The 23,058-nt window shown below is 39.8% G+C and overlaps 2 protein-coding genes across 5 annotated transcripts in view; one reads left to right on the plus strand and one right to left on the minus strand.

The window, feature by feature from the left end:
• The window catches only part of AGPAT4 (1-acylglycerol-3-phosphate O-acyltransferase 4), a 74,186-nt gene extending 69,222 nt beyond the window's left edge, over positions 1–4,964 (plus strand). The window contains exon 9 of the mRNA XM_048487750.1: positions 2,445–4,964. Coding sequence (XP_048343707.1) covers positions 2,445–2,536 — 92 coding nt within the window. The 3' untranslated portion in view covers positions 2,537–4,964. The remainder of the gene's footprint in view (positions 1–2,444) is intronic.
• Positions 4,965–6,803: 1,839 nt separating this feature from the next.
• Positions 6,804–23,058, minus strand: part of MAP3K4 (mitogen-activated protein kinase kinase kinase 4) — a 74,288-nt gene continuing 58,033 nt past the window's right edge. For all 4 annotated transcript variants that reach the window (XM_048487712.1, XM_048487728.1, XM_048487721.1 and 1 more), the window contains 10 exons: positions 22,305–22,405; positions 20,279–20,359; positions 17,859–18,050; positions 16,309–16,379; positions 15,759–15,875; positions 15,165–15,324; positions 14,233–14,355; positions 11,284–11,390; positions 9,043–9,222; positions 6,804–7,371 (listed from right to left, as the gene is read on the minus strand). In XM_048487712.1, coding sequence (XP_048343669.1) covers positions 7,351–7,371; positions 9,043–9,222; positions 11,284–11,390; positions 14,233–14,355; positions 15,165–15,324; positions 15,759–15,875; positions 16,309–16,379; positions 17,859–18,050; positions 20,279–20,359; positions 22,305–22,405 — 1,153 coding nt within the window. In that variant the 3' untranslated portion in view covers positions 6,804–7,350. The remainder of the gene's footprint in view (positions 7,372–9,042; positions 9,223–11,283; positions 11,391–14,232; positions 14,356–15,164; positions 15,325–15,758; positions 15,876–16,308; positions 16,380–17,858; positions 18,051–20,278; positions 20,360–22,304; positions 22,406–23,058) is intronic.

The raw sequence follows: 23,058 nt of genomic DNA on the forward strand, positions 1-23,058 counted from the left end.
TGTTGTGTGGATGAGAGCCATTGAAAGCCAGGGGAAATTGTAGACCCTAAATAAGGATTTATTGTAGACTTAAATTGACAACCAAAAAAGGAATAATTACAGATTTTAATAACAGCTTATCAAGCCATATGGTTGGGGTTTTTTTGCTTTTGCCATGGAGATAATTTTTAATGAAGTTTTAGTAGGTCTGACCTATAGAATAATAAAGTACAGAAAAATTCTAGTCGCATTAATTCTACTTGAAGTAGAACTGATTTAAATTTCACAAAACAGCAAATGCAAGCTTTTAAATCCTTCACAGCTCTTCATCAAGCTTCATGTTAAATGTAAAAATGAAGGGCTAGAGTAACTTCAGCATCATACCTCAGAAAGTCCAAAATCTTTGAAACTTTTTAAAAATGTTGCAAACTTCATTAGATCACTTGCTATTTTGTGAAAACAAACTTCAGGGTTCCTCCAATGGGGAAGAAAGAGAAACTGTTGTTGACATAAGATTTAAAAAGACATTATACTACCTTTATAACAATTCTTGCATTCATTGCCTCTGTTCATCCAAATAGCATTTTGTGAGCATGGTTTGAATTTATTGACAAATGGTTCAAGGAAACATGAGGCAGCTAATCTGATTGATTGATTGATTGATTGATTGATTGATTGATTGATTGATTGATTGATTGATTGATTGATTGGATTTTTATACCGCCCCATCCCCAAAGGGCTCTGAGTCTGAATCTTGAATCAAGACTGAATCTTGAGAGCATTCAGTTACTTGTGTTTGGTTTCCTGAGATTTGCTGTATGTCACCGAAAAGATTCTAGGGAAATGCTTTGTATTAAGTCATTAAAGAAAGAAGAAATACATTGCACTGAATGTGTAATATGGGTCTTTGAAAACCTGAGAACCCATCCCAGCCTAGGAGAGAGATGGGTAGCCAGCACTTGACTGAAGGAGTATATCCTAGCTGGATTTTGTTCAGCTGAACATCAACATTTGGTTATGAGTTACATAACATAGTTTCAGGTACTTTTCATCCCCTGAATTCCAACAGGAATATGCTAGAATCTCTTCCATAGAAACCAAGACTTGTTAAAACTGCATGTGAGCTCGACTGGGTCCTATGCTAGTGATTCTTCACATGTTGCAGTAAGAAAAATATCATAATTCAGAGATGAGGACTAGAGTCTTTATATTGCAAACATGGGAATTGCCAAAATACAATTATTCCTGCTCTTTTCTTTCTGGCTGGGGTTGCATTCTTCTCACGGTGAATGCCAGATGTTGCTGGTATCTAGTTCCTCCACTCATACAAATGTAGTGATGGAAAGTGTCTTTCCTTCCTAGATTAATAGAATTATAGGCTGTTGCCACATGGCCAAATAACAACGCCCCAGGGATGGAAAAAATGCCACCACCACCCCCCCTCGCTTGTTGAGCGGTTTTTGAAAAGCAGCATCTTCCCACTAGCGCAGTGCGAACTACACAGGTGTGCAGGTGCCGCTTTTGGCCCCTCCAGTGTCTGCGAGGGACTTACCTTGTGTTCCTCTGCAGCTCCGGGCAGCTGGAACGACACGCCCACACTGCCCTGTGACCCCCGAGGGAGGGGTGGCGTCAGGACTGCCCGCATGGGATCATGCGAATGGTCCCGACACTCTACCGGCTTCATCAAAGCCGGTGGGAAGCCACTGCCTCTGGCCAAGCGGAAACAGCCATAGAGTTGGAAGAGACCCCAAGGGCCATCAAGTCCAACCCCCTGCAATGCAGGCACACATAATTAAAGCATGTTATGTTCAGACAAGTCAGGTAGACATAGAAGTAGACAGCTGCAAGATGGAAAAAAATTAGTTTTCTCTCTTCACTGGGACTTCACTGGGACTACCACTAATGTGCGCTACTGGCAGACTACACCCGCAGTTGCCTTCCCTCTGTCTTTACTGAGAATGTTTTAAATGGAGGCCGGGGCTTTGTTTTGTTTTTTGGATATTGTTTAAAAACCATTTGGTGCACTGCCATTTGTAAAGCTTCTGTGAATGCTCTGAAAGTTGTGTTTCTTGCCTGGTAAGGTTCAAAAGTAGCTTCAGGTTGATTAAAGTGTTTTGGGAACAACCAAGTTGTCTAATTTCACGCCCAATGAATGGTTTGAGAAATGCCTGTAAATGACTAGGCAGGTATGTCTTGTAAGCACCAAAATAGGATTGTTGTCTTCTGCTCGTTTGTTTTGGGCATGGGCCCCTTGCTGACCAGTTGTATGACTTCAAACAAAGCATTTATTTGTATCCTTTCCTTATGGGTCAGTGATGCTTGTTCTCTTTTATATGCTGTCTTGTAACATTCAGTAAGTGTAACACAGAGAGCATTGGTTAACAGATGCTCTTCTCGGTGCTATTTGAAGATTTTGTTTTGCTGTGCCTAACAAACATACCCTAATGTGATTTTTCTTTTTTCAGCTTCTGTTGGTGTTCGATGGATGATTGGAGTTACAGAAATTAACAAAGGTTCAACTTATGGCAACCATGGTAACAAAGGGAAACTAAAGTGAAACTCTCCAGAGACTGCTTCATACCTCAAAGGACCATGCACGCCTGCTGCAAACTGTTGTGCAGATTATTTTTCTTCAAACATGAGGAAGAAGCCCATCGGAGGGCAAGCCAGACATCAGTAGAATTTAGACTCTTCTCTCCTTCCCCTTCACCCTGCTAGGTGATTCTCTCATTTTTCCCTGTACAATCCCCCCTTCCCATCCCACGTCTAGCTTTTCACAGGAAGTGGCTTTAATAATTAGGAAAAAATATGCAAAGGGGCAGTCTTATCAAAGAATGCTTTTGAGCAAATGTGTTCATTTTTTCTCATTCTGTCCCCTTGAGGGAAAAATCCTTCTCACTGATCAAATATACTTTTTTTTGGTAAAGTATCTATTTTAGTTTGTTGTATTTACAGAACATGTAAATACTCTTGTAGTGACAAATGTCTCTAGGAAGTAGTCCGAAACAAAGCTGATTATACAGAAGTATCAGTTCACCCGAGGTGTCATTGTAAGTTGGAATGTGATACCTTGTCATGAGGCATGCCCAGTTCACATCTCTGGATAGCAGGAAAGGGATGCGTGTGTGGCAGGGATGGTGGTGATGTAACTATAAAATACTCAGAGTAGTTTGGCTATTGCCATGGTAACTGTGCAATCAAGTGCCATGACAGAAATGAACCTGTATGATATCCTCTCACTGATCAGCGAACCATTATTGAAAAATCAGGTGATTTAAACTGCAAGTGTTATAGCAGGGATGTCCAATATGAGAAGCTGTGCCTGCCCAGCTCCTGCTTTCTGTGCGGCACAAGAACCACCTGTGGTTTAGAAACTGCCACCACTGTGGGTATGTGGTTTGGGAGTGGACTTTCTTCAGTAACTTTCCCCTTTTTTTTACTCAGTGATGTTCCTGTAACTTAGGGAGAAGGTCTTCACAAAGCTAATCACTTTCCTGTTGCAGCCAGTTACGCGTCTTGTCTGAAATAGCATTTGAAAATGCAAAACTTTTGATTAGGTAACAACCCCTCTCCAATCATGTTGTCTTGCTGTTTCCTCAGGTTGTTGTATGTGAGAAAGTGTTGAATTTTTGCCAGAAACATCTGCAATTTAATTTACAATACACAATCAGAAGTCATACTGAAATGAATGAGAAAAAAATTATAGAGTGTAGCATCCATTTGTAGTACAAAGCAAAGATTTCCTATTGCAATTCGCACATATTAAACTAAAGGTCCATTAAAGAGAATGACTTAGAAGAGTAACTCTGCTTAGTATGGCATTCTACATATCCTAAATTATTAGAACAGAATGGTACAATGCAGAGAAAAGCACATTACAAGAATATAGCTATGGGAGAAATAAGCAGCTGTGAAGAGCTTAAAAATCATTGCCTAGTCCTCTTAGAAAGTATCAGTTCCTTGTGTTGTTAGCATAAATTAATGCACTAAATAAAACCATATCAAATCAGGGATAAGCCAAAAGGGAATCAGCGCTTTGAATTCCAAATACAATTCTGGACCACCTGATAAAATGCATGTAAAAGTATATCCCTTGGATATATAAAGCTATTAACCCTAAAACTCCAGAATCTTTTCCGTGTGAGCTTGAGTGACTCTTCCCCTCTCTTCTGTGTGACAATGCTCACAAGGCAGAGCCACAAGGAAGCGATTGGCATGACAGCTACTGCTGTAGAAATTCTTTGTAGAAAAGAAGCATGCAAACGCCCAAGGCAGCTTTTCTATTAGCAGCTCTGGTGCAAACAGTTTAAATACTGTTCTAGAACTCTGGAAGTTTAAAAAACAGATTGGACGTATGCCAGTGGTTTACTGTTGTACTATCTTGGATCATGTCCAAGAACACAGAAAGGATAATCTAGGACTACACACAAATCCCTGGAGAAGTAGTCAGAGGATGAAAATTTGGCAGGGAATAATGGCAGATAAATAAGGACAATTATGCTTTTAAAATACTAGCATCTTTTAAAGAAGGGAAGTACACAATAATTGCATCAAATTATTTTCATGTCTGATACATTCCTTGTTCTGAATTGAAAGCATGAACGGTACAATTTACAGCTTTCCAGTAATTATCACACACAATTATTTTGCCATTGTGAAAACTTTCTAAATTTGGAGCTATACCTTTAGAAACATAGGAAATATAGACAGATAAGATCAGTTGACAGTAAAAGAATATTTGTCAAAATAAATTTTAAACTCCAATTTGGTGTAGTAAAGCAACTTCATATTGTCCTGTTTACGTATCAGTGTTCACCCTCCATGAGGAACTGTGTGTTTTAAAATTGCCTTAACAAAAAAGTAGTCTTGCATTTGTTTATAAGAAAATAAAGACTAGTTAAAATGAAAAGACTGCTATGTATGTAATTTCTGGTAAATCCTGTGACACTTCAAAATGTGATATAAACACTGTGTTTTTTTAAAAAGATCCTAAGTTTTGAAGGTTTTTTAAAAATTATAATTCCATGACTCCATCGATATGGACAGACGGTATTGTCTGCTGCTCATGATTTAATTACTGTGGTGGAGGTTGCTGGAAAGGATAAACCAGCCTTACAGTGCAATCCACTGGGGGGGGGGGGGCAGTTTTGCCGACGCTGTGAATGGGGTTTTGGGTGGCACAGAAAGCAGAGAAAACAAGATAAACCCCTGGCTGCCTGGAAAACTCCAAGCAGTCAAATGAGCTATGATACAATTTTTCATTTTGTGAGTCAGCTGATTTTGTGAGTCAGCTGCTGGCATAGGAGACATACCTAGGCTGAAAGCCCTTTGTAAGCTGAACAAAGTCAACCCCCCAGCATTGGTGTGGGCTCCTGCAGCAAAGGAAAGTTGTTATAGGGACAGCTTCTGCATTTGGGCACTGCGAACCTGCATGGTGCACAGTTCCAAAACAAATCATCCCCCCCTGCCAGTTTTTGCCCCTTGAAATGGTGTACAGGACACTGGCGTCAGCACACCCCTGCAACACCTCCATGACTGTTTCCCCCATCCTTAGGATTGCAGAGTTAATTATTCACAAATTGCATTTCTGAACCCCTACAATGGTTGCCAACATGGGAGAGCCAGCTTGAATATGAAACTATTCAGTGGAGACTTATAATGGGATAACAATAGTTTGTTGGACAGTTCAGTAGTTCAACAAACCAGTGTCACAAATAATTAATATTGCCAAGTGGCTGTTCTAACTGTTCACATACTGTTACCTAAGCAATCATACTTCTTTACATTCAAACATTTTATTATATTCATTTCTGAAATTATTCAGGTGAATCCTCTACAAGAGTTATTTAGTACCCACCTTTTTCAAATCAAAATATAGATTTTGCAAATAGACACACTAGTCTTCCTGAGGCCTCTGCACTGGGTCCCCAATTCTGCTGAGCCTGTGGGCACTTTTTGAAATGTTGAGGCTAAACGTAGGGGCTGCTGACACAGAGTATAGCAGACTTCCCTCTGAAGATGCCAGCCACAGATGCAGGTGAAACGTTAGGAACAAGATCCACCAGACCACAACCACACAGCCTGGAAAACCCACCATAACCAGTAGGTGCTACTGTCCACAAAATGTATGGAAGTGCTAGGCCAAGCATCTTCTATGATAAAGGAAGCTATTTGTGAATGGGTGTTCTTTACATACCTCAAAGGGATACATTCTAGGGAAATCAGAAGCACCACCTGCTCCAGTGAAGTGGTGGAAAGCCAGGAATGACTATTTGCTTTAAAGAAGAGGTGCTTATTCAGATAAGCAAACGAGTGTTAGGAAATCTATTAGCCAGTACTATAGTACCCATAGACCTCATGTGGTTTATGCCCTCTCACAAACACTTTGATTTTATTTTAAGTAACTGATGTTTAAGTTGCGCTTGAAAGTTAAACAAATCAAATAAATGCAAACCTCTTAGTCTATATGGAATCAAGTTACATCTAAGCTAAGGTTACAGCTGTCTGAAAACTTTTCAGGAAAAAAGATTGTTAAATTATGTGCAAGGCAATGCCTTTAAGACTTAAGTGCATGTACTAGTTACTTGCAGGTATTTGAGATTGGACAGTGAAGCTATAGAGAGCTATAGAGGTAAATCACAAGTGTGAATAAGCCCTGAAGTTGTTACATAATTTTCTATGAAATGGGGGGGGGGGGGGGGAGGTCTGTTGATCTTTTATAATAAGCTAGTTCCCCAATCTAGACCTGCTTTCAAAATAGGTGTAGAACTGCACCCTTAGATGAAGTTCAATGTTGGCATTGAAATAAGGCACAAAATACTTCCTAAAATAGACCATTTATTGAGAAAAAGCTTTTAAATTTCATCAGTTAGCTTTTGCATAACAAATCTGAAGCTGGCCAATAAAAAAACAGAACAAAAAAAATAAGGTAAAAGTTCACAGTCAGTGCACTCAACAAACAGGAGATTAAAAATAAGGTCCAGAATGCCTGATATAACACTAACCTTTGTTTTTTCTTTTCGAACCTAGAAAGTTCAAAAATACTACATATTAACATGACAGTTCTCAATCATATGAGAAACTGTGAATGACGAACAAAAATAGGGTCATGGTCCATTATACAGTAGTAATGGCACTTTCACTGAAACATGCAGCTTCTTTAAACTCGCAGGCGCCGTCGCAGGAGCAACACGTGCTGAGGAAAACGTTCGAGAGCAGCAGGAGAAGTGACACCAGTCACTTGTGCAGTCTTGAGTCACGGGAAGTTTGGAGGTTCATACCTTTTCTCAGCACAGTCTTTATGTAAATATTACATACAGTAGTGATTAAGAGATACTTCACCAGAGTACAGGAGGCCACATATGTATAACTTCATTCCTCATCTGTGCACACCTGAGACGGATTAAACAGCAAGAGAATATTATTATGCAGAGGTTCAATAAAGGTTCCCAAAGGCTATGCAACTTAGAGGTTCTCATTCACTACTACTGAGTCTCCCACTACTGACTAGTAGTCAGAGTCATTCTTCCCATGCTAAAATTAAGACAATTTTATTTTTAAAGGAGAGATTTCAGTCCTCTTGCATGAGGAGAACTTATGAATTAATTGAATTCTAAATTGCTTGTAACACAGAGGCTTACAAGTGTCAATTCACAAATTAAATGTGATGTTAAAGTCCACTCAGTAGTACTGGCAGTAGATATTTTTCTACTAGTACCATATTGTCAGGATTGGAGACAACAAGAAGGCCCCACACAAATGGGCCATTTGTCACCTCTTTCTGCTTACAAGTGCATAAATAGAAAATATACTTCTGGTTTCATTACAAATATACCACTTCTCCAGTGCTAGAAAGGAGAGAGATATTACACCTCTCCAAAGCAATGCTTACATGTCCTTTCTTCACTGTTAGATGCAGCACAAGTTTAGATAGGCTCTTCTCTCTCAACCCACCAGCCCCAAATTTAGTTAGCAGCCAAGTGCTAATGATGTTCTAATTAATGATTGGTCCTAAGTGTTCTGTGCATTTGCAGAAATGACTTTTATTGCTGTCTTTGAAACACTGTATGTCGAAACCATTTATGATGGCTGTAGTTCACAGGGACTCTTGATTTAAACTGATTCTATTATATCTGGGTCCTACTCTACTACTCTACTTAAAACATTTAAAAAATTACCACCACTTGCCAAAATGGTTCAAAGCAGTGCAAAATAACATGAAACCAAAACGCATGAGATAAAACTAAACAAACTTTCAGAATTGCAAACAAACTGATCAGTTTAAAAGCACTCTGGAATAAAATGGTTTACAATCCTTCCCAAACATAGGCTGAAAGTATATACTGCGTGTCTCCAATTGCAGCCCCTTTCACAGTACTGGGGTCACCAAGGGGAAAAAAGGCTTTTAACAGGCTGCTAGTGACCTCACCTCCCTGCATGAAGGGATGGCAATAAGTTGCTGCAGTGAAAAGAGTAATATGGCAAGTGGACATTCACTGGGAGGGAAGGGCTTTCAAGGTATGTGCATCCAGTGCTGTGAATGGCTTTACAAAACAAAAGCACCTTAAATAGATCCCAGAAATAAAGTCAAAACCAAACCAAACCATTCAAAAGATGCCATAAATAAAAATAAGATGGCTTGTTCCAGACAACAAACCAGCTGCAGCATTTTGTACTAGGTGTAGTTTCAAGGTTATCTTCGAGGGCAGACCCACCTAGAGCACCATCCAATTAACCCAGCCTTGGAGTCTGTGGATTGGCAGCAGGATCACACCTATTACCGTGTTTCCCCGAAAATAAGACAGTGTCTTATATTAATTTTTGCTCCCAAAGATGCGCTATGTCTTATTTTCAGGGGATGTCTTATTTTTCCGCTCCACAGCTGAATGCTCTGGTGTTCCATTCTACAGGCTTGCTTCCAACCAAAAACTTTGCTATGTCTTACTTTCGGGGGATGCTTTATACTTAGCACTTCAGCAAAACCTCTACTACATCTTATTTTCAGGGGATGTCTTGTTTTCGGGGAAACAGGGTAATAATCAAAACCAAACAAACTTAACTGACCTTGACAAATGAATGATCGAGAAGCTGGCTCGCTGTCCATCTCATCTTTGGATCACTCTCCAGGCAGTGAGAAAGGAAGTCTTTTCCTTCAGGGCTTATCCTTTCTGGTATGGGAGGTTTATGACCCATTCCTACCCTATACATAATCTGGAAGTTGTGTTCATATTCATGCCACGGCCTCTGCAATGAAGTACAGTAGTGCTGAAAGGGTAGGTTTGCGCTCGGATTTCTTAATGTGCTTAATAGTGATTGCTACCAATCTTGCTACCAGAACTTGAGAGGCAGAATATGCTCTATGTCATGGCCACAAGTACAGTATGGACAAAAAATGGACCACCCCAGATTATTCTTTTGAATAAGTACACATACGGAAGTAGTGTAGATAACTATTATACAAGATAAAGAGTAAAGCAAATGACTGAAATGATAAAAAAGTGAAATGGTGGTCAGTGGCGTAGTGGCGTGACTGGGGCATGGGGGATTCCAGGGCGGGGCGCACCATGGCAGAGGGCAGGGTGCACCCCGGGCACAGTTTCCCCATCTCCGCCCAATGATGGTATAAGCTTCCAAGTGAGATCAGGGCTCTGCGGGATTTAAAGTGCTTCCCCAGGACCTATAAGACGGAGCTTTTCCACCAGGCATTTCCATCTGGCCAGCCAGACTGACTTGACTATTGCTTGTAACACAGCCAATTCTGTATGGAATTCAAGGAGACTAGTAGTATACCATAAAATGTAATTTGACAATATAAAATATCTTCTAATTATATAAGGGGTAGGGAATATGTATCAGAAATTATCAGAAGTTAAGAACAAAAATGAAGAGAGCTTTCAATATTGCCTGGGCTTTGCTGGCAGCAATCAAAACATTTTGTACCCAGCATATTCTCAGGGGTGAATTTTTGTGTTAAAAATAAAAACGGAGGCCTTCAACTGTAATTCAATTATCGTGTATTTCATTGTTAGAATTTTCCACTGCTCAAAATATGTTGCCGTTCCCTTATTTATTTAAAATAATTAATATCCTACCTTTCCACAATGATGAATGCTGTGCCCAATAGCAATCCAAAGTACACCACTGTTCTCTCCTGCTCCATTTTTCCTTCCAATTACAAATTCTGCATAGCCAATCAAATTTCCAAGGTCTATTTGGAATCCTTGCTGGGCAAATGCCCCCCTGGCACAACCCACTTTCCAAAAATACTTGGGGGGGGGCACTAGGAAAGGTGCTGGCAGAGCCATGGTGTTCATGGGCACCCTGCTGTTCTAACCACTGCGTAACAGAAAACTATACTCCTACTCACCATTGGTGAAGAGCCCTAGTATTTTGCACAGCCAGAACAAGAGCATGAAAGCAGTTTCACAGATTATAATTTTTGTCAGAAGGATTAAATCTTCACTGACACAAGCCACCTGTGGCTTAAAATAGCAGAGCAAATACTCTGAATGCAGAAAGTCTCAGATTCAATCACTGACATCTCTAGTTAAAGGCTCTGCAGGAGTTAAGAATTGAGAAAGAATTGGGAAGCTGTTGCTAGTCAGAGCAGACATTCCTGAGCTAAGAGGAACAATGGTCCAATTTGATCTAAGAGATGTGTGTGTGTACTTCTTATGCAGGAAACAAAACAATTGGTTCTGGTGGGTTTTCCAGGCTGTGTGGCCGTGTTCTTGTTCCTAACGTTTCGCCTGCATCTGTGGCTGGCATCTTCAGAGGTCCATCTCAGAAGGAAGTCCAGAAAGAGAGGAAATGTTTGGAGTATATATTGTCCATGTCCCAGGGTGGGGGACCAATCAGTAAGTGTTCAGGTGGAACTTGTTATGCAAAGATGTGGTTGATAGTATTGTATTGTGGGTGGGGCTTATCAGTCCAAGGTTTATCAGTCCAGGGTGATTCACAATCACTGGACTGATAAGCACCACCCGCAATACAATACGTAACGTTAGGAACAAGATCCACCAGACCACAGCCACACAGCCCGGAAAACCCACCAGAACCAGTTGAATCCAGCTGTGAAAGCCTTCGGCAATACATTGAAACAAAACAACTTTTGCACTACCCTTAGTTCAGGTGTTTTCATGTATCTCCACCTTGTGTGCACCCCCCGATCCATTTTAATAGTATGTTCAATACATTTTCAAATCATTCAAAATTCTAAATCCAATACTTCTTCAGCAATTGCAGCAGAATGTCTCGAACTGCACCAATACCCACTGCTGGCTTGATCTCACACAATACACTTACCTTACCAGTGACCATTTCAATCACAACACAGCCCAGGCTCCAGATGTCTGCTGCACGTCCATGGCCTTCTCCTTTAGCTCGAGTGATTACTTCAGGAGCCATGTATGCTTTGAAAACAATGTACACAGAGACATCAGTTTATGTACAGAAGGAGCAGGAAACTTCCAAGCAAATGGAATCGTGTCATTGTCGGTTTTCCAGGCAACATGGGCATGGTCTCATAGTTTTCACTCCTAATGCTCCACCTATATCTGTGGCTGGCATCTTTAGAGGCAAGTCACTCACCATGACTTGCTTCTGAAGATGCCAGCCATAGACAGGTGAAACATTAGGAGCGAAAACTACCCATCTGGAAAGCTCACAAAACCCCAGCTGATTCCAGCCGTGAAGGCCTTCAACAATACAAATGGACTCTTCTTAGAAATGAACAATAAGTTACCTGTTACCATTTTCTTACTAGCAAGGACAAGCTAGACATAAGTTGACCTATCCTCAGATCTTCTGTATGCAATGTTTAAAATATTCTCATAGGGTTGATTTTTACCATAACTAAGCCCCTTACGAAATGGTTATAGTTCCCATACTTGTTCCAGAAAGAAATACCTTCAGAGAAAGTCACAGTGGCTACAGAAGCAAAAATCAATCTCTGTAAAAGAAGCCAATGTAAGCAATTCTTACACGTCTCACATGTGGAAAAGTCAAGATGAAATGGGAACATGCAAGAGCTGGAATAGCACTTTATAACATATAGCAAATCAGAGTAGAGCAGCTGTTGGTGTAGAATTACTTGACTACGACCTATGAAGTGTTTTTTTTAGTACCCCTTTAAAGGCTTTCACTTCTTATAAATGAAGCTGCCCCCCAAGATGCTTATGACTGGATAAAAACCAGTTAGTCTGTAAGGTGCTACAAGACTGCTCTTTTATCTTTACTGATATAGACTCACTATATGTGTATGGCTGGCGGGGGGGGGGGGGCACATACATGGTTTTGTCCATGAGACAGATGCAACAGCAGTGGTAAAACAAATTTTTATGTAATTTGACAAAAACTATCTAGGGCCTAAGGGCTTAAGTGGGAGTGATTACATTACATTTACCTCAGATACATCACGAAGCAGCAGTTACAAAAAGTACATCAAAAAGAAGCATAACGAACAGCATTTCCTGCTTAAAATGGTTTAAGATTCTACTTTTGTGTAGAAATGAGTTCTCTGACAAGTACATAGTGTCACAATGTCAGTTAGTGAAGAAGGTGACCGTTGCTAAATGAAGGTTAAAAGACCACTAAAGAAGAGTTTTATATGAGGGGGGAAACTTTGAGGAGGCTCCTAAAGTCTGGAATTCCAGGACCAATGACAACAAGGGATAACAAAATGTCAGGAGCTGAATTAAGGGAACTTTCCTGAAAAGGTACATAAGTTGCAGCTGAGAGGCAGATAGGAAAGGAAGCAGAGAAGCAGCTGGAAGTCAGATCTCCAGGAAGAAGAAATGAAGAAAATTATCAGCCTCAGCATTCCAAGCGCCAGATAAAAAAGGCTGAAAGCAAAGAGGAATCGCCATCAAAGAGAAGGCGCAGCAAAAGGCACAGGTAGCCTAGGAAGAGCCTAGAACATCTGTGGCGATGTCTGCTTGAAGAGAGAGGAAGACTCCGTCAACAGGACCAAAGGGAACACTTTGAAGCAGTCTGAGACAGTCCCCCATCAACATCATCAAGAAGTTGCCAGTCCAATTGGGCCATCAGGAAGCCAATGACATACTGAATGGGGAGCAGGAGTGGGAAAACCTGGCTTTTAAAATTTTAGTAAGGAAAATGACTATTAAAGCCTCAGTTGGGCAATAGTCCTTTACTGAGGGACAGAGTGGCATATATGTTTGATTTACATTTGTTTTTAAAAGTATTTGGTTTTTTTTGTTTAAGGCTTAACGGCTCCATCCTGGGGGAAGGGGGCAAGTGCTGCTGGTGGAAGTGCTGTGCAGCTGCATCAGCGGATTTGCCCACCCTGGGGCACTTGCCCCAGCAGAGGGGCATATCTACCCACATGAGCTGCCACCCTCCCTGGCAGCAGGATGTGGCACGGGACACTACACCGGCATCCCCAGCCCCAACCATTCCCTGTTATGCCAATGGTTGGGATGACTGACTTATGCCACAAATATGGTGGCATAAGTCTATTTAGCCCAATATGGTTTCCTGGTGGTTGGGAGGCTTTCTGCTGGGGAACACCTTGGGGTGGGGGAGTGGGGGTGCAGTGAGGCTGCAGCACTGCGGTCCATTGGATGTCCGTCTTTATTTGGAGGGGATCTGCTTTACAGCCTAGTGAGGCTTGGAGACCTTCTCATCAAACTGTCACACTTTTCCAATTAAAAAGCAAACCATACAAACAGGAGAACATCATAAGGGAACCAAGGTATAACTATCCATCTGTGGGACTCTAAATATGAAAAATGATTCCAGAGATGCAGAAAAAGAAGCTCCAAGATAAGAAGTTGCCATGACCACTTAAGCTGATCTAAGTGCTGACCGTGGGTTCAGGCTGCAGATCCTCTGTACTCTGAACCAAGCATAAAATTTACAAAACAATGCTAAGTATGAAAATTCAGGATAAACCACTGCATGTTCCTCAGCACTGTGCTCTTTTGTCTGTAGAAAGAATTAGGACATGGTATATAAAATGGGACAGAGCATGAAAGATCCTGGTGTAAGGAAAGATGACTACATAATTTGCAAGACACGTCCTATCATATCACTGTGTACTTCAATAAATATGGGCCTTGGAGGAGGTGAACTGAGACTCCATGGAATTCAATTAAAGGTACAAAGTAAAGACATCTCAGAAAAGAAGCTCAGGTGTGGGCACGTTGTTCTTAGAAAATAAACAAAATAGAATATTTTATTGGCCAATAGCTAATCCTATTCATAAGAATGTTTTTAAAGCTGTTATCTTACCTGCAGTCCCCAAAGTGCTGTTGACTTCACCAGGCATAGTCTGCGTGTTATTCTTTAGCTTTACTGAACAGCCAAAGTCTCCCAACTTAATCAACCCAGATGAAGTAAGGAAGATGTTTGCTCCTGAAATTTTACCAAATTAAAAAACGATGTAACACTGATACCCAGTTAAGATAAGAACTGAAACTAAATTAAGACCATTTATTACAGAGTGGTCAGTCTCAATTAATAAACTGATAGTTTATTGACAACTAAAAGAATGAATATTTTATAGTTAACCTGGCTAGGAGGCAACATAACCTCACATTCACCAACCTCAGCCCCCAATTCCCTTCCAGAACATGAGACAGGCACTGTCCCATGTTCTCTCTATATGTCACCCCTTTGAGCACTCTCAACTTACTTCCCAAGCGAATTCTTTGTGGCAGCCCCAGAACTGTCAAAACTACCACATGTACATTCTGCCTTAGAAAAGACAAAGCTGGAATATCTTGCAGAAACTCTAAAATGCCCTTCCTGAGTCAGAAAGGAGGCACACAGGTGACAGAACACGTTAGTAGGGATAATTTAATCTTCTGGTGTTTGTCCCACCTTAATCTCATCCTTTATTATTATATTAATTTTCTTACTGTTTTTCGTCTTTTATTTGGCTACAGTTCTGCAGTCTAGCATCTGCTCTGCGTGCACAAAGTCCCTGGTTCAATCCTTGGCATCTTAGTTTGAGTGGGAGATGTGAAAGAAGTCCACCATGAAATTTTGGAGAGCCACTGCCACCAGAGTAGACAAACCGATCTCCGACAGACCAAATGATCTGATTAACCATAAGGCCACTTTGTGTTTGTGTGTATCTATTCATATGCTTGTAAGTTAGCTCATAGCCTCCTAGACAACGTTAAAAAAAGAAAATGCAGTCATTAAATAGAGTGGCTTACCTTTGATATCTCGATGAACTATACCATGTTCGTGCAGAACATTGATGGCCGTAGTGATCTGTTTTGTGTACAGCCGAATGACGTGTTCCTGGAGACCCAGCCTTGACACCTCTTCCAAAGTTCCCTCATCACAGTATTCCATGAATATGTACATTTCCTCCTGTAGTTTATGAGCAAAAAAATATTACTAAAATACCCCATAACTCCTGTAGGCAAAACACTGGATATTTTAACTACATGCATGCAATGATTATATGTGCGGTATCAGAAGGCATTTTCTACCAACAAGGGATCATCTGTTGCAGGGCCACAAATAGGGGTTCTATGCAAAACATGTACAATAAGTCAACAAGTTTATATCATCAAACATCAGCTGCTGTAGTACTAAAAGGGCAAACATAATTCTCACATTAATCACATGTCAAATGCTACTTCACATTACGCATACAGCAGATGTGATGCCAGTTTTGGAACTTTTTGCACTGGCAAACTAACATTAACTGGTTACACAGAACAGGGCCCAACAGTTCTGTACATTCCTGTCAGCTTGGAGCACTTACTATTTATGATCCGAAATAACCAATACTGATTTACCCTGTGGAGCTCCACTCCAAAGTACCGAACCAGGTTAGGGTGTTTAATGCCTTCAAAAATTTTCAGCTCATCTGCCGTTTCTTTGATTGTTTTGTGATCATTTGGTTGAAACCTTATCTGCCAAAAAGAGTATTCTTCATTAATGCTGTAGCCAACAAATTATACAGAATACCAAAAAAAAAAACCTTGTGGGGGGGGGGGGGGGTCAGCCACCTTCAGGTCTCTTTAAATATTGCCAGCAAGACAGAATGGCCAATTTTATTTTAGTCATGAAGACAAATTTATTTTATTGATTAATGTCTTTTTCAAGTTCAAGGTAACTTCTGCAGAGATATTAACATAAAAAATAACAGAAATAGAACAACATATAATCTCCTTCAATCCACATAAGATGCCAGCCCAAAAATCCTCTAGCCATGGTTTAGAATGCTTAATTTACAAACAAAACAACAAAATACAGCGAACAATTTATGCACAATTAAATGAAGAAGGAGCAGTCTCCTATAAGCAGTAGTTATTTTAATATGCAAATGCAGAGTACAATACTTACTTCTTTCATAGCCATCAATTCACCAGTGTCGACACTGATACAGGTATACACTTTCCCATACTGACCTTCTCCTGCAAAATTACAAGAATAGTGTTCTAACTAACATGAAAATATGGTTCAAAATTGTGGCAGAATGAACCAATATTTGTATCTTGAAATATTGAAAACAATATACAAGAAATATCTTGTATATTGAAAACACTGCATGTGGATTACTAATTCCAAAGCAATTTTTCCTGTGTTTATGAATTAATGTCATAGGTCTTTTAAAAATAAAGTTACATTTTGCATTTTTGCATCACTGCATTGAAAATAGTTATACAAAACCTTTTTTCCCCATAAAGGCCATACAATTTTCAGTGACAGTGTAATAGCATAAACAGTATGACATGCTACACAATGAGATTACAACTGCAGTCATCCATGTGTCTATTTGGATGGAAGTTCCAGTGAAATCAAGACACAAATAAAAACCCTTCCTCTTCAGGCTGGTAAGAAAGATTATATTCCTGTTCTAATTCCTGTTCATGCTCAGAATGACAACTGTACATCTTTTGCAAACAGCAGGTGACTCAAGAAAAAGATACTTTCATCTTAGAAATAAAATTAACTATCACCAATGATAACAATAAATTAAGGCTGCATGGGAGGAAAATTTATGTTTGAATGAAATTCCCCCATGCAAAGCAAGACCATAATTCCATTCACTATCTGCAACACGCCTGTGACTGTGGAAACTGAGTGCCAGAGTAGCAAAAACAGTGCATGAATTCAAAGTGCTTACTTTCTATAACTGCATGCATAGAACTATTTCTAACTGACCAATGATAATTTTTATTCACAAGCTGTAAACAGTTAGGAATTGGAACATGTAGAGGTTAATGTAAGAAGATTCCTGCTTCATCAGACCAGTGGTCTAGCTATTCCAGCAACCTATTTCACACAATGCCTAACCAGTTCTCCTGAAGGGCCAACAAACAGGGCACAGAGGGCAAGGCTTTCTCTGATATTGCTCCCAGTGCTGGGTTTTACAGGCTTACTGCTTCTGAATATGGGGGTTCCCTTTTCTCACCATGAATAGTAGCCATTGAGGGATCTATTCTTATTAATCTGTAAAATCCCACATTTTGAAGTCGCCTATGCTTGTGGACTTCGATAAGGTCCACCGGTAGTGAGTTCTACAATTTAAGTGAACATATGAAGTAAAATTATAAACACACAAGTTGGTGATTAAAAATACACATTCCAATCCTGAATAAGGACATCAATAAACAAAAGCAAACTTCCACAAGTATGTCAATTCCTGTATCAGGAACCACTGGCATAAACTTGATGCTATTTGAAAGACACACTGAAAAATGGATCCCATCTGTCTGTACTAGGCTACTTTAAATGTGTTGTGCAATTGTCTCGTTAACATTTTACCCTACTAGAATGTGTACAATACTAATTTTTTTGTGAATAGTTGAATCAGGGAAAATCCTTTCAGGATACTAGAGGCGGGGCTGCATTTATGAAAACTTAAGAGGCAGCTTACCATAAGTACTTACCAATTTTGTTTCCTCTTTGCCACTTAAAAGTCACCTTTCTTAAGCCAACATGCATGACATTGTCATAAGATTTGGGGGTATCACAAACTTGGCCAATGATATTTTTCCGCCTCATTTCTCGATACCTTTTTTCTTCAAATAGCTGAACTGATTTCTGAACTGCTTCCATTGGCCCCTGCCTGGAAGCAGAATCTAAAACATGAAGGAAAAGCAAAAACTGTGGACCAGTTATATTATTTAAACATTCATTTCATGTGAACCACAATATTGTTCATGCACTACTAAAATAGAATACAAAGCCATTTGGGGAGCAAACTGAAGGCCTGCCACGAGATCACTGAAAATTTCCCCGTATGCTGGCAAAAATTTTAAATGGAATAAAACCAACTGGAGGCCAATCAGATTACTTGGAAGGGCAGGGGAGGTTTGTTACAGGTACGGAGTGGAGTAACAGCTGACCTGCAAAATCATTCTTTGAATAACCTGGAATTTAGGTAAAAGCTTGTATGATTAATTTCAAGTTGCACTGCTTTAAATGGGGCATATATTTCCTTTGCACACTACAAGATACTCATTTGAATGCATATAAGCATCCCATCTTGGTGGAAAATTCAATCACCACATGGTACTGAGGCTCATATTCACATACTGAGGCTGTAATTAAAAGGTCTGGTTTCACCTCTCCCTAACAGTGAACAATGAGAGCAGACAGAATGTTGGGGAGTTGAGAGTTGGATAACAGCAGCAGTTGAAAAGTGGCAGCTGCGGAGTTGAGAGGGAAAGATCTCTAAGTAAAACTGTGGAGAAGAGATGGTTATTGTGGGCTGAAAATCATTACTTTCTAACCAAAGAATCCCAGCTGAGGGAACAGTTCAAAAGCTCAATGGAAGCAAAACGTTGTAACTTCCACCTTACTTTCTCTTATGTTAACTTCATAAATAAAAGACAACTTTCCATTGTATCTAACTCTGTGAGCTGTGTGTCTAAGGAACCCTCTCGGAGCTCTCACACAAGATTCACTCAACAACTCCCTGTGCTCTGGCTACAGAACTCTCTCAAGTTCTCCCAGCCAATCCTGTGGAGTTACATTTTTACTCTTTGAGCTCTCAACATTCTACTTGCTTGAATGTGCCTAAGTGTCTGTATTTGTCACAGCCATAAAATAGAAAGTCCTTCGTCTCCTGGCCGATGATATCAATGGGACTGACTTTCTGCCATGTTCTTTGCCCATTGGAGGTCTTTCTGCAAGTACCACCCTTCAACTGGGAAAAAACAACAACTGCCTGACATGCTTCTGTACACAAGTACACATGCTGTGCGCCCCCCCCCCCCCATCTTATAGAACAGGCTGTCCAATGAGATCAAGAATTCTCCCAACCCTTCTAGCTTTCACCAAAATATGCAAAAATGAACTATTCAGGAGGATGTATTGTTGAAGGCTTTCACGACCGGATTCAACTGGTTCTGGTGGGTTTTCCGGGCTGTGTAGCTGTGGTCTGGACACGCCTTTCCAAAAGCTTAGACCAAAAGGTGGTAGTCGACACAGTGTGTAACAGACTTCCCTCTGTGATACACCTCTGAAGATGCCAGCCACAGATGCAGGCGAAACGTTAGGAACAAGATCCACCAGACCACGACCACGCAGCCCGGAAAACCCACCAGAACCAGTATTCAGGAGTTTTTTATCCAGATAATAGCACTATACTGTTATGAAACATTTCAGAAAGATGTTTTAGAAAAGGGATAAGAACTTGTCATATTATTTGTCTAGTAGGTGCTATGGCTGCAATATAATCCAACTACGTAATTTCTGCATCATTTAATGTGTCATTTAATTCTTATGCTTGCTTTCAAATTTCTGCTCGTTTTCAAACTTCTGCAATCTAAACCACTATTGTATTGTACAGCAGATGTCTCATTCCTGTTAATTCAAAATTTATCACACTCTGTAATCTGGCATTATGCAATATGGCCATGAATGAAATAGACAAAAAAAAATTGCCATCAGTTTTTCAAACCAAAATGGGAAAAAATATGCAAAGTGACTGGTGACAACTTTATTGTCATGCACAGCCCCTATGTGTTTTGCTATTAAAGCTTCATCAGAGTTCTTTTGCTGCACCTTTCTACAGCAGTTGAGTTCCTACCGCTGCTGTGGAAAGGTTCAGCAAAAAAGAACTCTGATCCCCTGATGAAGTTCTAATAGCAAATTGTATAAGGGCTCTCTATGTGATAATAAAGCCATCAGCTTAACATGCATTCATACTAACCAAGATACAAACCCTGCATTGATTGCTGTCCTTTGGACTTTGATAACAGTGTATAATAATTTGTATTTACAGAATTCCGAAAATCATACGTAATATCAATGGTAATCTACAAAGCTTCTCTTAGCAAAATAACTACCTCTTGTTCCTTACCTTTGGTCTGGCTGATGAGAGTTCGAAGCTCCCAGCTCCTTCGGGCTGTCCCACTAGAATCTCCTTTAGGATAAGACGGCTCTGCAAGAATAAAGCACTGTGAAAAACCTTGGTCCCAAACAAGTTGCAACTTGATTTTTTTCATCCACAATGTAATGGTCCCTATGTATGTTTAAAATATGCAAATGGCCCTACAATGGTAGATAATATTCACAAGCAGGAAACAAAACAAACAGAAAACAAACTTGCCCATAAGGACTGAAACAGACATGAGGGAAGGGGGGGGGGGGGGGGGCTATTAAAACCAAGTGTTGCGTCCCTCACCATTGGACCGTCCTATATAGAGCATTCACTCTACAGAATTTTAAGATTGTACAGGAAAATAAATAACTCCGCATGAGAACATTTTTCAGAAAAGGTGAAAAGCAAAAGGCTTGTTTTAAATAAGCAGGAAAATTATATCAAGCTTGCAATATTCTAAGTTCTCGTCAAAAAATAATTAAGTGATGTCTGGAACATACTATTTCCTGATCAATCACCAAAAATTCAAATCATCTGAATAAGGCCAAGTTCAAAGCCAGTTTCACCCCCTGGATATCTTCTTTTACTTTACATTTACTTTTACTTGTCTGGGGAAAACTAGCAAATTATTTTTTAAAATACAATACAAACATGCAATTATTGTGGTCCCCATAAAAAGTTGTCGGAATCATGGCAATTATGCATAACCATGTATATTCATACTTCTTGTGACTATCACAAATATAACATCAGAGGACATTTCTATATAGGGGACTCAGTGATGGCACATGTGTTAAGTGACTCAGGTACATTCTTACTTTCTGAAAACTGAAAAAAAAAAGAATGGAAGGAGAAGATTTGGAAATGCCCAAGCTTTGGATTTGACTTGACATAATACTGTCTTCCAAGGAGGTGGATATGCTCTTGCAAAATTATCATTTTATAAGAATTTACAAATATGTCACATGCAAGAATACTTGCTTTATGAATTATCCAAAGATAATATGGGAAGTAACTGTCAGTGCCACACAAGAATACACAATTTGAATGTATATGAATATTTATGCATACAGGGAAAAATATAAAACTCTAAGCGTTTGTTGCACAAATTGGGTGTTTCTTTTCAGACAAAGAGAGGTTCCTTTGGGTTATCAGCTACAGGCAAGATTGTTTCTGCAAATTTTCTGTAATTAGCATTCAGTACATTTCTGTCCCACCACTCTCCAAATAACTCAGGGCAGGATATGTCATTCCAATATTATCTTCCATAATATCCCTGCAACAGCGCTGTGAGAATCCGTAACTAGGGCACTCCGCAAGCCTTATGATAGAGTAGAGATCACAGCACTTTATTTTCCCAAATCTTTGTCTGACACTTTCACCACAGCACAGTGGCTTTCCTTCCTTTCTGCCCTGGATCTTTTATGAATTTGTCAGCATGTTGGTAGAGATGCCATAATCACAGGTAACACTTTTTAGCATTCACACTATTAGTACCACTATGAACAGTCTCAATACTAGCACCTATATTTATTCCACAAATGTAGCTTCCCCTAGATGCCCATCTGGTTTCTTATTTTTCCAAAGTTAGTTAAGACCTTTTTATTAAGATAAACTAGGCTTGTAGTTAGATATTATCTGGTCTCTCACAAGGTTGAGCGATTTTACTCATTATTAGATTATGATTTCACAAGTATTATTTTAATTGCAAATTTTAACATTTTGTTTGTATGCTACCCTTTGCAGTTTGATGTAAATGTGGCCCATAAAGTAACTCCAATGAATAATTCAATAACTTGAAGAGTAAAATCCGTTTGGAAACCTTCCTAATGTAAAAAGTCTATTTTTAAAAACTGCTTCTAACATGCCAAGTTCTCCGCATGCATTAGGGTAAAACACAAGACCACATTTGGCAGAATCTCATTTTGAAGCCAAAAAAAAAAAGTTTCAAGAAAACCACCAAAAACTATTTGCAACATGTTATCATAGTTTCAAAGGTCATCACCTTCACGTTCCTCTGTGGGACTGGAGTGGCGGCTCAAAGACCTAAACTGCAGCTCAGCAGCTATTGAAGCCAGTCGATCATTTTCAGGGACACTAGAACCTCTGTTGAAAAGAATGCAAATTGCTGTTGTATTAGTCAGCATTCTCAATCTCCCCTTTTGTAAAGTATAACAGCCCTCAAAGTTTCAAGTAAGAGGAAGTAGCTATAACTGGTCACGTTAATGAAATCAACATGGAGTGGGAGGGAGAGTAAAAATGATGTGAATCTTTGTACAGCTATGCAACTGTAGTGGATTCCCTAAGCAATATGGATTATTATTAGTTTTATACAAAGCCGCTGCTACTATTAGGATAGATAAATACCCAGGTGCCATCAGAAACCCCTCTTAGGGTGCATTTGGGAAAGAGAGATCTGAAATCCTTCGGGACAGAAATACAAAATCACACTGCTCCTTCTGTAAAATGGATAGGTATCAGAGACAGCAAAGAGGGTAATGTGCCTTTCACAAGTTCTGGGAGAAAGAATATAAACGAGAGAGAGAGAGAGAGAGAACAAGGACAGAAAGAACCTGATGGAATTTAAAAATATTAGGTTTGTGGAACCCAGTACATCCAATGAAATTGTTCTTTGTTATTCTCTCTGGCCACTGAAGAGGCTTTCCTCCACTGTGACACTTACTTCCTCTGCCATTAGCACTTCCAGGAGCTCTTGGACACCCCCCCCCCCCGGATCTTGTATATTTGGAAGTCCTAGC

Source organism: Sphaerodactylus townsendi, linkage group LG01 (genome assembly GCF_021028975.2).
Source record: "Sphaerodactylus townsendi isolate TG3544 linkage group LG01, MPM_Stown_v2.3, whole genome shotgun sequence".
NCBI classification, from domain to species: Eukaryota; Metazoa; Chordata; class Lepidosauria; order Squamata; family Sphaerodactylidae; genus Sphaerodactylus; species Sphaerodactylus townsendi.